Below are 22,146 nucleotides of genomic sequence, written 5' to 3'. Positions count from 1 at the left end.
TTGTAAGAGTTAAAATTAAACATGTCATTAATTGAATTAATTTAACTTTGTAAATATTAAGAAAAAATTAATTATAGTACGGAACTCGAGAATCAAATGGAGCCAAAACAAATTGAACCAAGCAGAATGAAATTGAACCTGAACTCAAACGATTCTATAATTAAATTTGGACCGGAGGTTCCACTTATTAAATACTAGAAAATTTTGGTTTGGTTCGGTTCTTGTTAGAACCGACCTGAAACAGATCATGTCTAGCCCTATTCATCACTAGTTCTATATTATAATGTGATTCCTATCAAGTTATCTAATAAATAAAAAAATGAATCTCAAATTTATTGGACTATGTGACAGTGAACAAGAATCGATTAGAATCAGACTATATCCAGTCCTATTCATTACTAATATATATATTATAATGTGATTTCTATCACGTTATCTAATAAATAAAAATACATCTCAATTTTATTGGACAGTGTAACTGTAAGTTCACAGTCACATAAATTATAGTGGTGATAAATTGCACTACTCTCACGAATACAAAGAGGCACATAAATTTTCGCAATCTTACTACATGTACACCCTTTTTTTACACTTAGGTTTACCGACTTTATAATTGGTAAAATCTTACACTACCTTTCATATCTCACACATTCAATCCAATCATTATAAATTTGCCACATAATCCATCTATCAACCAATTGGTAAAAGGAGATGTACAAATAACTTTATCCAATCTTTCGTGAATGCACTTACGACTTCCACTGTATTGACTATGTGAAGATATTTTATGATTAGATTACACGCTAATTTTTATTATTTTTTTATTTATTCGAACATTGACTTCTTTTATATAAAATTGAGCCCCAATTTGATGGTCATTATTTTGAAAATAAAAATGACGTTTTGAATAATGATTTTTTTAGAGAACGTGTAGTTAAAAATCAAGAAAAAATTTTGAATTTACATAAAAAAATATTTTATTATGAAAATATGACTGAAAATGAGTATGAAAATGAAAGAGTTTTGTTTTAAAAACAGACAAATAGGGGCTCTTTCAATCTCATTTAACACGAATTGAGCTCCAGAATGGTGTCGATAAAAGTTTCACATAAACATAATCAATATAATTATGAAAAATATATTGGAATGTAAAAAGGATTACTAAAGAAAAGTCTAAATGACAAAAAGTCATATAAATAAACTTAAATTTATGGACAAGATTTATTCTTTAATCTGATTTCATGACAATTACAACTTAACAGGATAACTATTGACATTAACATATAAATAATCAAATTTATATGTTAATAATGCACTACAACGTGTATTCATCGCCCACTTGCCTCCTGTACCTGATCGTGAAATGACATCTACGCCCTTTTCTCTTACAAAACGATGATTAGTTTCGGGGTTCTATAAAATATTCATATGTGCTTATAATAATAATAATAATAATAATAATAATAATAATAATATATTCTTAACGAATATCCCTACCTTGAATTACTTTATTTTGAATTATTTCATGCAAACCATATAATATAAAGGTCAGTTTGACTGCAATAATGAAATGAATTACAGGGAATTGACTGATATAATTTTTCATCTGAAAAATGTTGAAATTTTTTAATTTTTGGTGCTCATTTGACTTTATTTTTCATGAAAATTGTCAATTAAAGGGATATAATTTATTACAATTGAGGATAACAAACGGGCCAAAAGGTGAAAAATGAAAAATGTTTTCTAAGAAAATTTTTTCTAATCAAACGGGCCCTAATAGGAGTTGATTGGACTAATTTAATTCCCCATAGTCAAAAGCTCCCAAAATGTAAAGATACAAGTAAATTTATTTATAAATTTTATAGTAAGAACAAAATGGAGCACTTATTTTAAACAATTATAAGCATTTAAGAATGGCCATATTGTTGTAAATTATAATTTAATTATTGTTAAACTCAAATTCATGTATTATATAATATTTCACAATACCAAACTTTATCTGTTTTTCTTTAATCATGTTGGGTGCTAATTCATTTTATGGAATAAATAATAATTAATATAAATTGTATTAAAGAAACTACTCATTTATCAATTCAATGTTAAACTCTATGCTAAGATCCATACCTAATGAAAGATGCATACTACTCCACTGAGTAGACTCCAAGATTTCAAACAAAACTAACTGTTTTTATGGTTGAGATTGATTTCAAATCACGATTTTAGTTACATAAAAATAACATTTTTCAAACCAAAAAAATAATAGATATATTGATTTTAAATCTCAATTTAACTTAAATTGAAATGTTCTAAGCATAAACTTACAATATCAATGCATGGTTCAATCATAAAATTTAAGCTTGTAAATTCATTATTTCTGAAATTGATAAGAAAAATATTATTCGAAATCATTATTTTCCTAAACAGTCAATAGAAGCTGGTTAATGTTTTGTTTTTTTAAAAATTGGGTGAACGATTTAATTTATTTCAAATAATTTTTAAATATTTAAATTTACACTTATTATTATTATGGTTTCCCTCCTAACTTTTATTTGTCATTTTATCCTTGAAATGCAAGGGCATTTATGGTAACCAAAAAATACAACAAGACAAGAAATGCCGCGTATATATCTTGTTCGTAGAACTAGAAATAATATTCACGTCTCTGTCTTTGATCAAAATATCGAATTATCCACCAAATTCTCACTTGCTTTGCTCAATAATATGAAGGCGTTTATTCAGATTCATAATTTACCAGAATCCATTGGATAATTCTTTGTATGGTAGAAAAAGTTTTATAAATTATATCCTACCGTCGTTGTCTTAGGTTTCCTCCCTTTGTTTCTCAGATTGCAAAAACATCGTCAATTGATACAGGCATTTCTGATTCATAGCAGAGAAGCACTGTGAGTATGATTTATTCTACTATTTTTCATATTCTCAAATAATTTCTTGTCTGAAAACAGTTTAATAATATTTTTTCAGTGAAGAAATTGCGATAATGTCGTAATGACACACTGTAGTGATTGCTTGAAGATGTCGTTGTTGAATTTTCAACTTTAATAGTGATGTTCTAGAAAGTTGTACAAGAACAGGGGAATTTCTCTTTTGATTCTTGTTTGTTCATGTTTGCTTCCTCTGATTTTGCTTTGAGAAAGCTAAAACCTTTTTTGTTTTTCTGAAATTTCTTCAAATACGAGTCAAGGAAAAATAACCTTTTGATTCTGTGGGCAATTCCCACGTATGTAGTAGTATAATATTTGATTTACTTGTACTTATATCTTTGGGTTTATGTTAATACTATTGTCTTTGAGAAATTCTAGGAGGTAAGAAGAAAGTTATAATGGAGTCCTCGGTGATGACAGTAGACGAGGTTGTAGAAGAGATAATGAGAATCCATAGATCCTTACCGGCCCGACCTGGAATCGATGAAGTAGAAGCAGCCAAAACGTTAATCCGAAACGTGGAGAGGGAAGATCAGTTGAGACTCGAAGCGGTTGCGAGGCAAAGCAAAGCCAAAGATGTGCCAGAAGAATTATTCAAGGTGCTTCAAGAGATTCAGAGGAATTTGATCCATTTTCAAAGTGCGGAGCAAAAGAGGGAAGCTTTAAAACTGTTGGATCTTGAACGTGTCCACCTACTGTTCGATGATTCGATTCAGAGAGTTTCCAAATGCTTGTCTTCTAAATCGGGTTCCAGTAATACACAGTCGAATGATCTTTCCAATAGTTCTTCGAGGGATTTGAGCAGTTTATCCTTGGCAACCTCAGCTTCCTTCTCCGGCAACAGTCTCAATTCTCCAGCTACGGATACAACCACAGCCACAGCCACATCATCTTCCCTGTCCAGTTCTTATATTGAGAAGGAGAAAGTAAAAGCGTCGGAGTGGTTTAGCAAGGACGATAGTTATTTGAAGAAGACAAAGACTGATTTTCATCTTGACGGAATTGGGATTGGGATTCGATCTGGTGATGTTCTAACAGGGCCCCAGATTGTTGATTCCACTCTGAAGCCAGCTATTACTTCCGGTAAGTTTGACTTCATTTGCTGCACGGGACTAGCATTTGTTTTTGGAATTGGCAATTCTGATGTATATTTATTTTCATTTAGTGGATTTTGGATTTAATGTTGCATCATTTGGTATGGTTTGTAGGTCAAGACGGTGACAAAATGAGTTTAATTAAGGTTGCTAGTTTGATTGAAGTATCAGCAAAGAAAGGAACTCGGGAGCTCAATCTTCAAGCTAAATTGGCTGATCAAATTGAATGGCTTCCTGATTCAATAGGGAAGCTATTAGGTTTGATAAATTTGGATTTATCAGAGAATCAAATCCTGGTATTACCTGACACCGTAGGACGACTTTCATCGCTGGAATTGTTGGATTTACATGGAAACAAAATCAGCGAATTGCCAGAATCCATTGGGGATTTGCTTACTTTAGTCCGTCTCAACCTCAGTGGAAACCAAATAAAAACATTGCCTCCAACTATTGGTAAGTTAATTCGGCTTCAAGATCTTGATTTAAGCTCTAACGCAATCATGGCCCTCCCAGAGACAATTGGATCACTTGTCAGTCTCAAGAAATTGAATGTTGAAACTAATAATATCGAGGAAATCCCTCATACTATTGGTCGATGTACTTCACTCAAAGAGCTTCATGCAGACTATAACCGGCTTAAAGCTCTACCTGAAGCAGTAGGAAAAATTGGATCCTTGGAAGTACTGACAGTGCGTTACAATAACATCAAACAACTGCCTACCACAATGGCATCCTTATCAAGCTTGAGGGAGCTCAATGTTAGTTTCAATGAGCTCGAGTCAATTCCAGAAAGTTTGTGCTTTGCTACAACACTTGTAAAGATGAACATAAGCAACAATTTCGCGGACCTGCAATCTCTGCCAAGGTCTATTGGGAATCTTGAGATGCTAGAGGAGTTGGATATGAGCAACAATCAAATAAGATCCCTTCCGGACTCTTTCAGGATGCTAACTCGACTTCATGTCTTAAATGTTGAGGGAAATCCTCTGGCAGTGCCACCTAGAAATATCATTGAGAATGGAGCACAGGTAAGCTGTGTTTGATACGTGTGTCAACACAGTGCATCTACAGCTTCTCCTTTATGCTTCTTTTCCTTTTTAAGAAGTTTTGTTAAGACTAATTGATTTAATAACCATTACAGGCTGTTGTCCAATACATGGCCAATCTTGTTGCTCGGAGGGATGTGAAGTCACAACCAGTGAAGCAAAAGAAATCTTGGGCTCATATATGCTTCTTTTGGAGATCTAATAAACGCAAACGCAATGGCATGGACTCTGCAAAAGCTTAATATGCCGCAGTTTGGATAAAATGTGGACAGCTAATTTCTTTGGGTACGTTATTCTCCTCATTATGACCGTTTTTTAATTCATTTTCAAATGAATTATAAACATTAGTTGTTAGCAGACTTAAAATCTGTGGTGTGAGATGTTAGTTCTCTGCAGAGATATTATTAACCCCTTAAACTTTAATTAGATTATTAGTGGCATTTTATCATTATGAATGGTTTAACATCCTTTAAAGTTTCTCCATTTTGTGGATGATCATATGTAGCTGTTTTAATAACAATAACTGAATGTTGGATTAAGGGCAAAACCTCACGTGCTATTTATATTTTATATTATAATACAGGACACTGAGCTGTGATTAGGTTGGAAGAGCGCTAGAGTATGGCCAAACTCATTTGTCTTTACAGCAAAATGATCTGTTCAGATATGACTCTGATCTTTGCCTCGTGTAATTGTAGATTTTCATTTTTTTTTTCCTCTGCTGTTATCTTCACCTTTAGTTTTCCATTCTTGATCTAAATTGAGCTGTATGATTAACTTTAACCCGGTTAAATTGTGAAGGAAAATAGTTTGTATTTACCGCTCCTTGCTGATAATGAAGTACAAGCTTATTTGATTCCATCCCCTTTTTTATTTTTATTTTATTTTTTTAGGTAAATAAATTTGTATTGATCAAAATTGATTCAATTCCTTTAACAGGAAGGAACTTAGTATTGATCTTGTCATTCATTAATTTAGTCAAACAACATATTTTATTTGGAATTTTGTACAAATAGTTAATAGGGAATCTTAATTCAAATTTCAGAAAGAATATTGTCAGACCGTAAAAGTGAGCAGGGGCAAATCCATGGGTCGAGTTTCACTAGGGTGGACCGCGAGTATTGAAAGCTTACTATCGACGGTCTACATCCGTGATAACGGAATAGTTTATTAAATATCTAATTAAATAATATTCAAAGAATAGTACGAATTAGAACTAGAAGAATCAGATACATCACTAGAATTAGATCTAGATGCGAACTTTCATTTTGGATAAAAAAAATTGTTCCATAATCTGCAAAATGCTCTAATTTATTTTTCAATTAAATAGGCACTATATATTAACAAAATGTCAATATTCAATTTACAATTAAAGTTAATTAAACAAGTATTATTATATTAACAAAATTGAAATTATTTATGTGCTTATATAATTTTATGTGCTTGTATGATTCAACTTTTGTTCAATTAATTTTTTGTGGATGAAAAGTGGAACATTTTATTAATAAAATAAGTTTTGTTGAAAGATTCCTTATGACACTAAGGTCAATTTTCCTACAAATTCATCCACCATTAATTAATCAAACTTTCAAATCAATTGATTAGAGAAAAAAAAGAAAAGAAAAAGAAAATCACGAAGAGGTACAAAGCACCAATTAAAATGTTTTTACTTGCATTAAATCAGTAAAATTGAACAGCTATTATTTTGTTATTTTATATGCTAAAAATCAATAAGTACCATGATTGTAAAGTGATCAATATGTTTAAGGTAGGTAGTGGGGTCAGATCACCTTCCTTTCATTTGTTTTTTGGTAAAAATTGTTAAAATACAAAAATTTTAAAAAATGTTGCTCATGAAGATTTCGAACACAGGACTTTCAATTTAATAGTGGAAGGGCTAACCAACTGAACTATCAGACATGTTTCTTGTTAATATAAAGGATAATTGGCACAAAACGTCCATACCTTTTATGTATATTGTGAAAAACGTTCATATCTTTCATTTTTTTGGCATTTTTGCCTCTATTTTCACCTTTCCAGGTGCTGAACGTCATTTTCACCAATTTTGGACAATTTTACCATCCATTCAAATAAAACACAAAGAAAATAAAGGAAACGACAAATAACTAATTACAATCAAATTCCCCAATTTTTAAAAAATTACAAATTAGTCATAAACATATACATTTTTTTAAGATTGTATATAATTGTATATTTTGAAGGTGCACTGTATATGAAAGTGCTTGGAAATGGCTCATCAAACTATTATTGAAAATTGAAATCCATTTCTTCCAAGTTTTCCGCTCTCTAAAATCCATTTTATCTTTTTTCTTTGGCTAGAATCAATTACATTAGATGGCAAATCCAGCAGAATTTTTGGCAATTGAACAAATTAGAATGCATCTTCTGGGGGAGTTTTCTCCAACAGAGCTCTCGTTTGCTGTTGAGATCGAAAGAACTAGTAGCATAAATTCGTCAGTTTCGAGCTCTCAATTTGACAATTCAGTTTCGATGTCTGATTATTTTATGAATCTTGAGCAGAATGATTTTGATTTTAGCGACTTTTCAAGCCCTGAGTATGTAGATTTGGGGCAAAATCAATTAAATCCTCCAGTTATAGACCTCACTACACCAAACGCGCAAAAATTGACTGAGAGCAAGCTTTCGTTGAAGATTGAATTGTTGGAAGTAAAGAAATTCAACTGGATCGACTACTCCGAGTCGACTCATTTGAACTCGGGGGCGATGGTGTAGGACAACTTGGCTGTGGAGGAGAAGAGTCATTACAGAGGTGTAAGACGGCGGCCTAGGGGCAAGTTCGCGGCGGAGATCAAGGACCTGAACTGGCACGGCTCCTTTTATATTTGTGATTGATTTCTAATTTTTTAAAAATTGGGGATTGTGGTTGCAATTAGTTATTTGTTGTTTCCTTTATTTTCTTTTCGTATTGTTTGAAAGGAGGGTAAAATTGTTCAAAATTGGTGAAAATGACGTTCAGCGCCAAGAAATGTGGAAATAGGGGCAAAAATGTCAAAAAATGAAAAATAAGGACGTTTTCTGTAATAGATATGAAAGATATGGACGTTTTGTTCCAATTACCCTTACTATGAATTATCAAATATATATCATATAAAAATTCTATCTATTATTAGCCAAAAAAATATTCTCCCCAGTGGGCCGCCCTAACTCGCCGCCATCTAGATCTAGCCCTGAGAGTCATATATTCTTGTGAAGCGAATTCAGTGTTGACTTTCCTTGCTGTTGTCATGGATTTTAACTTATTGATAGCAGCCCCTTTTTTAAAAGTTTTAGACGCATCAAGTTGCTAAGCTGGGCACCCTGGATATTATCCGTTTTGAGAGTTATCCATTTTAGAGTTCAATGATTCAGTACTTGATACCGAATATACTCTGAATTTGAGAAAAACTGAAAAATGCCCCAAAAGAAAAGAGAATTGATTCTTTCATGAAACACAAAAGAGGGCACTGTGGCCTACATGTCAATTCTGCAGGAAGCTGGCACGAGGCAATTACCAATCGCTGTCTGACTAGACGATGGATCTGTAGCTAAGTTTGACTATTTGTACTGATCACTTGTGATTCGTGTCACTGTTGATATTAACTGCCTATCCAATTTTGTTTAACAAAATACATATATTTGCCATTTCTAGCTGTTCAAGTGGTCCATGTACCTCATTAAATATTTTCATTTTTCCGGTTTCTGTCATTTTCTCCTTTATAGCTCAGCATAGAGCTGAAATCTATATTTTTGTTTGTAACTGGCAGTGCACTTTCTTTTTGAAGTCTTGAGGGTAGTTGATGACTACCAATGTGCCACCAAAACATGCCCTGTTCCGTGTGCGTTTGGCACTAAATTTCCTTGCACCAACTGTTGAAATAGGATGGGATGACGGTTAGAATTCTCTTAGGCCCCGTTTGATTGTGTAAATTTTTCATGGAAAATGGAAAATCAAATCCATTTTCCATCTATGCCCTGTTTGATACCATTTTTTTTTCCAGGGAATTCATTTTCTAACTTGTCTTGAGAAGAAGCAAATTCCAGCTTTTCAAGAAATTGGAATTCTCACCATATACCCAATTCCGATTTACTGTAGCGAATTTTTTTAAAAATTGTAAGAATTGTTGTAAAAACATATTTCCATTTACTTGACAATTTTCATGTAAAATGAAAACGAAAACGAAGCCAAACAAGCACCAAAAGATTGATGATTTTCTAGAATTTTTTTATTATTTTTTATTTTTTGGTAACGGAAACAAATTTTATTTCCAATACCAGTAAATTTCATCCATTTAATTGTCAATTTTCATGTAAAATAAAGTCAAACGAATATCAAAAAATACTTTTATTTCAACAATTTTCACATGAAAAATGATACCAATCAAACACAATAAGGGCCTGTTTGATAGCATGGAATTTCATTTCCATGGAACTTCAATTTCTTCTTTTCCCTTTTTTAGTTGTTTGATAGCATTTTAAATTTCATGGAAATCAATTCTTGCTTTTGTTAAAAGTTGTAGAATTCCTTATTTTTATGGAATTCCAATTCTCACCATATATGGTGAAAATTGGAATTCCAGGCTGGTGAGAATTGGAATTCCAGGCATAGTAGCAAGTTTTTTATTTTTATTTTTTTTTTGGATTTTTTTTTGTTGGTAATAGAAACAAATTTTAAGAATTATTATAAAAAAATATTTTCATTTAATTGACAATTTCTATGTAAAACAAAGCCAAACAAACACCCAAAGATAGATGATTTCCTTGAATTTTTATTTATTTATTTATTTATTTACTTTTGGTTTTGGCAATGGAAAGAAATTTCATTTCCAATACCAGTAAATTTCATCAATTTAATTGACGATTTTCATGTAAAACAAAGCTAAACGGACATAAAAAAATACTTTTATTTTAACATTTTTCACGTGGAAAATTATACCAATCAAACACAATAATTTACATTTCCCAGGAAAACAATTCTAGGCAATTCAATTCCATCTTTACAATCAAACGGACCCTAATTTACAATTCACAGGAAAATAATTTTTAAGCAATTCAATTTCCTAGAATTTATTTTCAATTCAATTACACCTTTACAATCAAACGGACCCTTAAATTCTATGAAGAAATTTTGCAGGTTGGAGCCTAGAAAAGAAAAAGATTTGACTCTCTTTCAGAAAATCTAATTAACGTTCTTCTTTTAATTAGTTTATTATAATATTGATATATAAAATAATTTCTCTGTTTAAAGATGGAGTTTATGATTTTTATCTTTTAAAATATGTGCTTTGAAATAATTGAACTTGGTTTTTAAGGGGTACTCAAGGTTTAAAAAAGAGTGATAAATTTAGTGGTTGCTATTTCAAGCTTGAAGATGAAAACTCGAACTAGAGTTCGATGCTGATTTATTGCAAGCTAATTGTCAAGAAAACTCAAACTACTTCTATCTACAATAATTAAAAGGGAAGGATTGTGGAGAAACTTTTGAATGCTAATTTTAACCTGACCTTTATATATACATATATACATATATATATATATATATGGTGTGACGGCAATGCCCTTATTTATGAATATAGTTATTAATTATAATTCAACTTCACATAGTCTTCATTAAGTATAAAAAAATTATAAATTATATTCCTTTATTTGAAGTATTATAAAAATTATATGTTAATCAAATTAAGTTTTAATCCCTTAAAAATCAAAGCTCATCTATAAATAATGATATTTTTATAATTATAATTGAATAATTAAGAATCAAAATTCTATTTGAAAATGTAAAAGATAGTATTTAAAGATGAAGTAACAGTTATGTGGAAATATAGGAGATTATTGCCAATACTAATGATCCTAATAATTAGGAATTATTTGCCTTAATGTCGAATTAGAAAGAAAGTTGTAACATTCATATTTATTTAAAAATTATTATTATTATTATTATTATTATTATTATTATTATTATTATTATTATTATTATTTTATTCTTTATTCTTTTGCAATAGATAGTAAAGAGGAGAAATTTTTTCGGAAATAGCTGATTAATAATTAATGTGCTATAGTTGACTTTTATTTAGTTTTGAAGGTCTTTCTTCTTTAGAGAAAAATATGTCATTAGGATAATTAAATTTTTATTTTCGCTCATTGAATTGGTTTGGTTACTAATATAATTCAACTTCAAAGATAGTTTTAAATTATGTTTATTCTTTTAAATTATGTTTTTTATGGTTTATAAACTTACAAAAAAAATTTTTAATAACTACTTTGATGGCTCAATTGAATATATGTATTTTCTTTTTCAAAAAATTTATTTGTTCTAATGTTAAATAAATTAAATTAATAAACTTTCATTTTTAATCGGGTCTCTATCTCTATAAATTTGAGGTTGACTAATGGATCAATGAAAATACATTTTAAAATTTTTCTCTTACCAAAATTTTTTGGTTGAGAATGAATAAAATAAAAAAGTGTTTCAATGATTGAAGCCCATATCTTATGAACTAACAATGTAGTGTATTACTGAGATATACCATTATTTTAATCTCAATTATTAAAAAGAAGAAGAAAAACATTTTGGGCTGCAACCATTTGAAAGCTAAAGTACATTTGGTTTGTGTATGCCTTTAGGGCACATTTCCAAGTGGTAAAAGGGGAGAGTGGAGAAATCCAGTTTTGCTTGAGGCTGTTGCGTCAAGGGTTCGAATCCTGAAATATGAATTTGGCTCTTGAGTAAGTGCAAGTGTACAAGCAGCCTTCCACCCTATACCCTTGGAGGCATAACCTACGATTTACCTCCCTCACGATACTCCAAGACAGGGGTGGTAGGGGACCCTTAAGGTTAGGGTTTAACCTTTACATTTGGTTTGTGTATCAGTTTCAGCTTTGAATTTTCAGTTCATTTCTAGCACTTTGTTTTAGGATCTATTTTAATATTGTTAAAAATGCACCTAGTTTGTTATTTTGAAAATTTATTTCTCAAAAGAAAGACATTTGATTTGAAGTTTCGAAGATTTATTTTATGATATTTTAGTCAATGAACTTTTATTATTTAATAAAAATACAACTATTTTATTTTAATATATTATTAAGTATATGCATTTTAAAGTTTGTGAATCTTATTATACTTTTCTCGCTATATAAAATTAAAAGTAAAATAAATAATAAATTGGGTTCAAAATATAGGAAATAAAAATAAAAATTCAAGGGGAAACCATTTTCAATACATATATGCTATGCAATGGTCATCAACAAGGTTTAAGGACAAATATTGTCTATTGTTGGAATATACCTTCCTGAATATATATTATCTCATGAAGCAACTATATGTTACGCTTTCTCGCACAGTTTCAATGTAAACAATAAAAGTCTTGGTAAAAGGAGAAAAATAAAAAGAAGAAAAGTTGTGAGATGTTGACAAAAAATATTGTTTATGAAAAAGAGTTATTGTAATAAAAATATTACTTTTTAGTTTATTCAACATTTTCCCACTATATACATGATTTCATTAATAAAAAAAATTATTTATATATATTCTTTTTAACAATTTTAATTTTTCTTTAACAATATCAATTACCTCAACTGCTTTAAAAAACTGAATTAGTAATTTAAAAATATTATGCATATTATTTATCAAATACATTAGACATGCCATGGACATACTTACTACAAGTAATATAAAAGAAGAAAAAAGGAAATTAAATTTTCGTTGATCACATAATAATATCCATATTGTATTATATATACCAGACACAGTGAGGCAATTATCAACTGCTGTCTTATTTATTAGTTGATCGTGGCCAGTTATGTCTTTCATTATTAAGTTTCAGTTGATTTACGTTTTAGTAGAAATTAAGAGCCTATAATATTTTTCCATTTGTATTTATGAGGACACAGCGATGCACACATAGAGATACCAATTTAAGCTGTCATTGACTGCTTATTCACCCTTTACCGATAAATGTCACTTTTCATTTTTTGCCACTTCATAGCTCAGCATAGAATTCAAATTTAGATTTTTGTTTGTGACTAGCTGTGGAGATTCTTTTTTGGAATCTAGGAGCAGAAGCCTAATAATGATTACAATTGAGCAAGTTGAATTTGGCACAAAATTAAATATATATACATTAAACCACTATTTTCCAAAAAAAAAAAAAATTTAAAAAAAAATTCTCACTATGTGAATGCAATGAGTTTGAAAGGGAATATCAAGACTAGTAAGAAGTAAGAAAGAAAGAGAATTAATTGTTCCAATGGTCATTAAATTCAGGTCCATGTTTTTATATTAGTTATTGAAATTTAAAATATCGATTTTTGATAATTGAACTTAGGTTCATATTTTCGATTGCTCATTGAAATTTAAAATGTCGAGTTCTGACCACTGAATTTTGAAAAATGTTGTACATTACTCACTGTAAATTCAATATTTTCAAAGTTCAACATTTACGCTAGTGAATAACGTACAACATTTTACAGTATTTAGTGGCCAAAACTAAACATTTTAAATTTCAGCGAGCAATCGAAAACATGCACCTAAGTTCAATAATCAAAACTCGAATTTTAAACTTTAGTGACCAATCAAAGATATTAACCAAAGTTCAATGACCATTGGAACAATAAACTCAAAGAAAAAAGAAAAAGAAAAATAAAAATGAAGCATCTTTACTATGTAAATGCCACGTGGTATAAGATGTGACCTATCGATGTTAAGGGATAAAGTTTCACATAGAATAAAAATAAAAACATAGATCAACTTATAAAAATTTGTGTTATACCTATTAAAAGGATTGACCTTTCAAGATATAACCTCAATTCTTAATATGGTATATTAGAACCTATTAAGCACTAACGAGCAATTCAATCCGATTAATTAAAACTCAAAAAAATGAGCACGCAAATTTCAAGATTTATTTGCTCAAATGAGCCATTATCTTGCAGGAACGTGTTACGCAAAAAAAATTCAATATCAAATAAAGATAAAAATATAGACCAACTCATAAAGGTTTGAGACCTTTTTTTAATAAGGTTGACATTTTAATATGAAAAATTGATTCACAATAATCAAGGATAATTACTCTTGAAAGAAAAGATTATTTGTGTTCTCCAAGCACTTGTCGATCTACAAGTAGTAATTGTATCTATACAAGCTTGTCAAACATCTGAACAAATAAATTTAAGTGGAAAAGTACTCCTAAGCAAAGTTCTAAAATGCGTAATATGTGCCAATGCGTTTCGATCGAATATCAAGCATTACAAGAATATGGGTGCCTATGCGAAACATATGCATAATGGTTTTCTAATTTTTAATATTATTTTGAATATATCAAAATAATAAATAAATAAAATAATGCATTCTTTAAATTGCTCAAAAAAAAATAATAATACTACAATTACTTGGTAATTAATTTCTAAATTTAAATTAGACACGAATATCGACCTAAAAAAATCCTAAATTTATCTAACTCTTTATCGGATTTCAATTTATAATCCTTTGCATGCAAGTCATCTTTCATATCATTTGATGTAAAATTATTTTCATCGGGCTCCCTCATTTTAAATGAAGAGTTTCTATTACCTCTTGTAAATGGTAAAATATCATTATTAACCACATTCTCATCATCACAACTATCGACAATTTCAAGATTGTTCATTACTAGAATCACTTGCTGGTAAAACTAGAGAAAGACCAAAGAAGTAGGCTCGAACTTGAAGTAGATAGTTTACAACTCTATGAAATATTGTTTTGATTTTTTTTTTTTTTTAACATCAAACCCCTATGAATTACTGTATATAATTCATGGGCTTTGGTGATTTGGGTTTATTTGATGATTGTTGTGCTTAATTTGCATTTTCTTTAAGTTATAAAAATGAGCTGAACTTTGCAAGGTTAATTTTGACACATTTTAATGTAAATGTATGTGCATTTTAACGTTTAATCATGTATATGTGGCCAACAAAATGAGTCGATCACATTATCATGTGCATATCACATATACGAAATATTTTGAAAACGCATCGAGCATATACACACATTTCTAAGTTCGTTGTTTTTTAAGTCGAAAAGTACTCCTAAGCAAAGTTCTAAAATGCGTAATGTGTGACAATGCATTTCGATCAAATATCAAGCATTACAAGAATATGAGTGCCTATACGAAACATATGCATAATGGTTTTCCAATTTTTAATATTATTTTAAATATACTAAAGTAATAAATAAATAAAATAATGCATTCTTTAAATATTATACAATTTCATCAAATTAAAAAGGAAAAATTGCTCAAAATAAAAAAAAATACTATAATTACTTGGTAATTAATTTCTAAATTTAAATTAGACAAGAATATCGACTTAAAAAATCCTAAATATTATCTAACACTTTATCGGATTTCAATTTATAATCCTCTGCATGCAAGTCATCTTTCATATCATCTGATGTAAAATTATTTTCATCGGGCTCCCTTATTTTAAATGATGAGTTTCTAGTACCTCTTGTAAATAGTAAAATATCATTACTAACCACATTCTCATCATCACAGCTATCGACAATTTCAAGATTGTTCATCACTAGAATCACTTGCTAGTAAAACTAGAGAAAGACCAAAGAAGTATGCTTGAACTTGAAGTAGATAGTTTACAACTCTATGAAATATTGTTTTGATTTTTTTTTTTTTTTTTTTTTTTTTTTTTTAACGTCAAACCCCTTCGAATTATTGTATATAATTCATGGGCTTTGGTGATTTGAGTTTATTTGATGATTGTTGTGCTTAATTTGCATTTATTTTAAGTTACAAAAATGAGCTGAACTTTGCAAGGTTAATTTTGACACATTTTAATGTAAATGTGTGTGCATTTTAACGTTTAATCATGTATATGCGGCCAACAAAATGAGTTGACCACACTATCACGTGCATATCACATATACGAAATATTTTGAAAACGCATCGAGCATATACACACATTTCTAAGTTTGTTGTTTTTTAAGTGGAAAAGTACTCCTAAGCAAAGTTCTAAAATACGTAATGTGTGGCAATGCTTTTCGATCGAATATCAAGTATTACAAGAATATGGATGCCTATGCGAAATATATGCATAATGGTTTTCCAATTTTTAATATTATTTTAAATATACTAAAATAATAAATAAATAAAATAATGTATTCTTTAAATATTATAAATTTTCATCAAATTAAAAAAGAAAAATTGCTCAAAAAAAAAAAATACTATAATCACTTGGTAATTAATTTCTAAATTTAAATTAGACCTGAATATCGACTTAAAAAATCCTAAATATCATCTAACTCTTTATCAAATATCACTTTATAATCATCTGCATACAAGTCATCTTTCATATCCGATGTAAAATTATTTTCATCGGGCTCCCTTATTTTAAATGAAGAGTTTCTATTACCTCTTGTAAATGGTAAAATATCATTATTAACCACGTTCTCATCATTACAACTATCGACAATTCAAGATTGTTCATTGCTAGAATCACTTGCTAGTAAAACTAGAGAAAGACCAAAGAAGTATGCTCGAACTTGAAGTAGGTAGTTTACAACTTTAAGAAAAAATGTTTTGATTTTTTGATTTTTTTAACGTCAAACCCCTCCGAATTACTGAATATAATTCATGGGCTTTGGTGATTTGGGTTTATTTGATGATTGTTGTGCTTAATTTGCATTTTTTAAAAATGAGCTGAACTTTGCAAGGTTAATTTTGACACATTTTAATATAAATGTGGGTGCATTTTAACGTTTAATCATGTATATGCGCCCAACAAAATGAGTTGACCACATTATCATGTGCATATCAAATACACGAAATATTTGGAAAATGCATCGAGTATATACATGCATTTTAGAACACCGCTTTTAAGGGAGGAACGCAAGTCACAAAAGAATTGATGATTCTTACATGAGTAAAAAACAACGAACTTAGAAAAAAAAATTAAGATTTTAAACGAGGATTGTTCTAAGTGATTTTGCCATTCTTGATACATTGCCTCAATGGTTGCCAAGGCATAAATGAAGACGAATAGAAAAAGAAAGAAAAACGGAGAGAGAAAGAGAGAAACCAGGGTGTACATAGATAAAAGAATAATGTTATGTAACTTCAATTAGGTGATAATTCCAGTCTATGTAACATTAACTGGTTGGTTAAATGCATTATTTCATTTAACTTATTATTTAATGACACATTCACATAGATTGATGTTGCTCTACCCAAAATATTGGGCTAGAATTGAAGTGCTTCAGCCCAATACAGTGGTTTAATGCACGAACGCTTAAACGCCAGAGTAGCAAGCAATCAATTGGGACTTTCTTAAATAAACAAAGTTAATATCTATCAAATATTAAATTGATCAGAAAAAAATATTACACTTGATCTTAGTCAAAAGGCCAAGAAACGTACGTTTTTCAATTTTATTCGGCCGTCCAACTTATAACCTCTTCCTGTAACATTGTTTAGCTGGGAATTAATGTGGGATAAGACAAGGAGCAGCCTTAATTATTGCTCTTTATTTTATTCATTTCTTTAGGTCCGTAAATAAATGGCAAAATTTTCTCTGTCTGATAACTGAATTTTAGTCTTGGTCATGAAGAATCCATCCTCACAAGCAATACAACATTAGTTAACTAGTTATACTTACACGCTCAAACTAGCCTTACTATTACACGAGAATAAATGTATATTTTCTGTTAATAAAGCTATTTGTCAAGGTGAAAATATAATAAATGAGATTACTTTATAAAAAAATTATTAGCGTAACAACATTTTAATGAAAAATATATGTATATGATTTGAATGTTATGACAAACTGAGAGTGCGCACTACATTTATAAAAAACAGCTAGGGTCAAGAGTTAGGCTAAAACATAAAAAAGTGGCAACAGCAAGCCAATTCCAGCTGGTCCAGACCAATGTTTTAAAAATCTTACTGGACATTGACATGAAAAAACTAAAGGATCAAAAGATTCAATCTAGATCGAACTGGGGTCAAAGCGGGTGCATAGAACACTACAAATATAAGTTGAAGTCCAATATGCAGTCCAACTATTCTAATTTATTCTTAATTTAGTACTCAAAAAAGGAAAAGAAAAGTGATACAGCATTGCCTCATTTTTAACACAAAAGGTGAATTTTCATTTGTTACGAGCCACTGAAAAATAAATAATGGCCAGAACCTAAATTTTAAACGAGAAATACATAAAGGTGAAATTTTACAGCTTGAAGAATCATCCAAATTTTTCTTCTTCTTCTTCCTTTTTTTAACTGTTGGTTTAGCGGGTTTGGCATCAATTTTTAAAGAAGTGGGTTTCAATGTGTAATCGGACCTAATTTCTTGCTGGTTCTTAATTTTTCTGGTCGAACCGATAGGTCTAGACTAAAGAAAAAAACTGAGCCGGGAGGATTTTTATTGAATGGAAACGTGAACACATAGGCTATACGATAGGAGCATTTAAATACAATTACATTGACTAGGCTATAAAATCAAATAAAATAAGAATCCATAAAATCTGTTCTGGTTTTGGTAACAGATATGCTTTCCATTGGTTGCATTTGACAGCTTGATAATAGAGGATACCTTATCAGTTGGAGTTTGTTGGAAACCTTTCTTTATTTGTAGGCTTGGTTGGATCATCATCTTAGTTTGAATTTGTTGCTGTTAGAGCTCCAAGATCACTCAACTTCTCTCCACTAATTGATGCTGGATTGTGAGAGTCTTCACCCTTTTTACTCCAAGAATCTCATGCATCCTTTATTATTTCTACATTTGACTCTCACATTTGTTAGGAATGCCAAGCTGTAATATGTTGTTAATATCCTCCCGCAGACTTTGTTGGGCAAAGTTTTGTTGCCAAAATAATGAAGAGGGGGTCTGCAACTTGATTATCAGAGGAGATATGTTGAGTGACAAGTAGTCCACGTGCAACGCGTTCTCGCACAAAATGATAATCCAATTCGATATATTTGCTTTGTGCATGTAATAGAGGATTTACTGTCATCTGAAGAGTGCTAAGGTTGTCGCAGTAGAATATGAGAATAGATGTCATTGGAATGCGAAGATCTTTGAAAATGATGGACATCCATGTGAGTTCAGCTTCTCTGTTAGCCATTGTGCAGTATTCAGCTTCTATGCAGCAGAAAAATGAAAAAAAGGCTGTATATTTGTTGTGTATTTTTTTCTCATAAGAAACATATGTACAAGGCTGAAATATTTAAATATATAGACAGCCAAAAGATTTCCATAAACACAGTAGTAAAAATGGTATGTTAATATGCTCTTCAATCCTTGATTTATTTTGTGTCTAAAGCAGGTCGAGTGATTTCTGCGGCTGAATGATATGCGAGATCTTGATTGATAATCTTGGATTCCTGTAGTGCATGGCTGGAGTTTCCATCTCTAATACCCTCCCGCAAACTGTGCCGGGGTTGGTGAAAAGGTTTGCAACCCGGTCATAAGCGGAGATATGGTGAGTGGTAAGTAGTCCAAGTGCAACTCTTTCGCGGACAAAGTGCTAATCTAAGTCAATGTGTTTGCTTCGGGCATGAAACACAGGATTAACGGTCATATGAAGGGCACTGAGGTTGTCGCAATACAAGATCGGGAAAGAACCCATAGGAATGCGAAGATCGTTTAAAATAAAAGTCAACCACGTGAGTTCTACAGCAGTGTTGGCCATGGCACGGTACTTAGCCTCGGTACTGGAACGAGAGATTGTCTGTTGTTTCTTCGCACACCAGGAAATGAGGTTGCCCCCAAGGTAGGTACAGTAGCCAGTGGTGGAGCGCCTAGTAGTGGGACACCCCGCCCAATCTACATCGGAAAAGGCGCATAAATCAAGTGAAGTGTTAGATGTGAAGTGTAAACCGAAGTTAATACTACATTTGACATATCGTAGGATACACCTAACCATTTGCAAGTGAAGGATGATGGGAGCATGCACTAATTGAGAAACGTAATTAACACTATAGGAGAGATCAGGACGTGTGAGGGTAAGGTATTGTAAAGCCCCAACAAGGCCCCGAAAATAACTTGGATCTGCCAACAAAGTGTTATGTGAGGAGGTCTTGGCTTTTGCTTCAAGCGATGTACTCACAGGTTTACAGTCTATCATGTTGGAGTGCTCGAGTATGGTAAGGGCGTAATGAGATTGTGACAAGAGAAGGCCATCTTGTGTCCGGGAGATTTCAATACCAATGAAGTGATGCAACGATCCTAAGTCCTTCATAGCAAATGAATAAAGCTTGTAACAAGCTCCGAAGTGGAACCTGTAAGTAAGATATAATCAACATAAAGTAGTAAAATTAGTGAACCATGAGGGGAATGAAAAATAAATAGGGATGGATCGGCCAAGCTGCAAAAGAAACCATATTAAGGAGGAAGGCACTGAAACGATCAAACCAGGTGCGTTGCGCCTGTTTAAGGCTATAGAGAGCCTTTTGAAGCTTGCAAACGTGTGTGGGGTACTGTGGGTCAGCCATTCCTGGAGGTTGCATCACATAGATATTCTCAGAAATAAGGCCATGGAGGAAGGCGTTCTTTACATCCAGTTGACGAGTAGGCCAATGTTTAACAAGAGCGATGGTGATAATTAGGCGAATGGTCCCTGATTTGATGACGGGAGAAAAGGTCTCAGTGTAGTCTATGCCATCAATCTGATGATACCCTTTTGCAACCACGCGGGCCTTCAGGCGATCTAAAGAGCCGTCGGGTTTGAGTTTGGACTTGAAAACCCACTTAGAGTCAATTACATGCATATCAGGAGCGAGGAGAACAAGTTGCCAGGTCTAGTTTTGATGTAGGGCAGCAAGTTCTTCGTCCATGGCGGCTTTCCAACCAAGATGAACCAAGGCTTGTCGAACATTGGAAGGTTCAGGAAGGATATGGGCAGAGGATATGGTAGTCAAGGCATACTTTGAGTTGGGTTTGACAACTCCAAGGCAAGACCGGGTGACCATGGGGTGCGAGGTTGGAGCATGTGGAAGCTTGGAGATTTCTGGTGTACCAATTAGCTCCAGTGGAGGCTCAAATTCAGGTTGTGAAGAATGCTCAGAAGCAACACAAGAAACAGATGGAGATGGTTTGAACCCAAGTTGTGTGCTGGCTGGAGGAGGAGTTGAAGCCATATCCTCAAGTCATGCACAATCTAGTGAGATGGAAGATTCAGCAGGTCCAAAATTTGGAACGTGGGCAGCCACTGATGGCAAAGGACTCAGGCATCGCAGAAGAGATATTGCGGGAGCTAGGGGAGCATATGTTGATGGAGCCGCCAACTGAGGAATGAAGTCAGGATGCGGTAACCAAGAATAAAAAATGCTAATAACCTGCGATGAGGCGGGAGAGGTATTAGTTTTAAGATTAGTTTTATAAGAAAAATCTAACTCATCGAAGACAATGTGCCGTGAGATAAAAAAAATTTTGCTTGAGGGATGAAAACACTTGTAACATTTATGTTTATCACTAAGCCTACAAAGATGTAGGGAATAGTCTTATGATCAAATTTGTGTCATCGTGTCCCAAGTGTAAGGAAAGCATTTAGAGCCAAAAGTGCGAAGTGAGGAGTAAACAGGCTGAGTACCATGTAATGCAAAATATGGGGTCTCAAAATTAAGAGCAGATGAAGGTAGGCGATTCATAAGGTAGACAGCCGTAGTGAAGGCTTCGAACCATAGAAAAAAAGGGCACCACTATGAAATAGCATAGTCATACCTAGTTTTCGTATAATCCTATGGCGTCTTTCAACCATACCTGTTTGTTCTGGAGTGTATGGGCAAGATACCTGATGAATGACTCCTGTAGACAAAAAATGAGATGATAGTTTCGAGTTGATGAATTCGCCACCTCCATCAGAGTGAAAGATTTTAATTTGTTTATTGAATTGTCTCGTAACATATTGCTCAAAGGAGATATAAGTAGTAAAAAAATCAAATTTATGTTGTAATGGAATAACCGAGGTATATTTAGAGAAATCATCGACCAAGCATGCATAATATCCAAATTTACCAATAGACAAAACAGGGACATGTCCCCATAAATCACAATGTATTTT

General features: G+C 31.8%; 2 protein-coding genes across 3 annotated transcripts; both read left to right on the top strand.

The window, feature by feature from the left end:
• The first annotated feature begins 2,672 nt into the window (after positions 1-2,672).
• LOC111401247 (plant intracellular Ras-group-related LRR protein 4-like) lies at positions 2,673-5,943 on the top strand. Of its 2 annotated transcripts, none has more exons than XM_023028894.1 (5): positions 2,673-2,903; positions 3,321-4,025; positions 4,151-5,064; positions 5,178-5,367; positions 5,666-5,943. In XM_023028894.1, the coding sequence occupies exons 2-4, from the start codon at positions 3,341-3,343 to the stop codon at positions 5,322-5,324; spliced, it is 1,746 nt and encodes a 581-aa protein (XP_022884662.1). In that variant the 5' UTR covers positions 2,673-2,903; positions 3,321-3,340; the 3' UTR covers positions 5,325-5,367; positions 5,666-5,943. The 2 variants fall into 2 exon arrangements, with proteins under 2 accessions (XP_022884662.1, XP_022884661.1); XM_023028893.1 differs by having other exon boundaries at positions 2,673-2,907.
• Positions 5,944-7,437: 1,494 nt separating this feature from the next.
• On the top strand, positions 7,438-7,836 carry LOC111400293. The gene has a single exon (XM_023027710.1). It carries the CDS (start codon positions 7,438-7,440, stop codon positions 7,834-7,836), a length of 399 nt encoding a protein of 132 aa, XP_022883478.1.
• The last annotated feature ends 14,310 nt before the right edge of the window (positions 7,837-22,146 follow it).

This window comes from Olea europaea, chromosome 10 (assembly GCF_002742605.1).
Source record: "Olea europaea var. sylvestris chromosome 10, O_europaea_v1, whole genome shotgun sequence".
Taxonomy (NCBI): Eukaryota; Viridiplantae; Streptophyta; class Magnoliopsida; order Lamiales; family Oleaceae; genus Olea; species Olea europaea.
The sequence above is the reverse complement of the archived record's forward strand: the minus strand, read 5'-3'. Positions and strand labels throughout refer to the sequence as shown.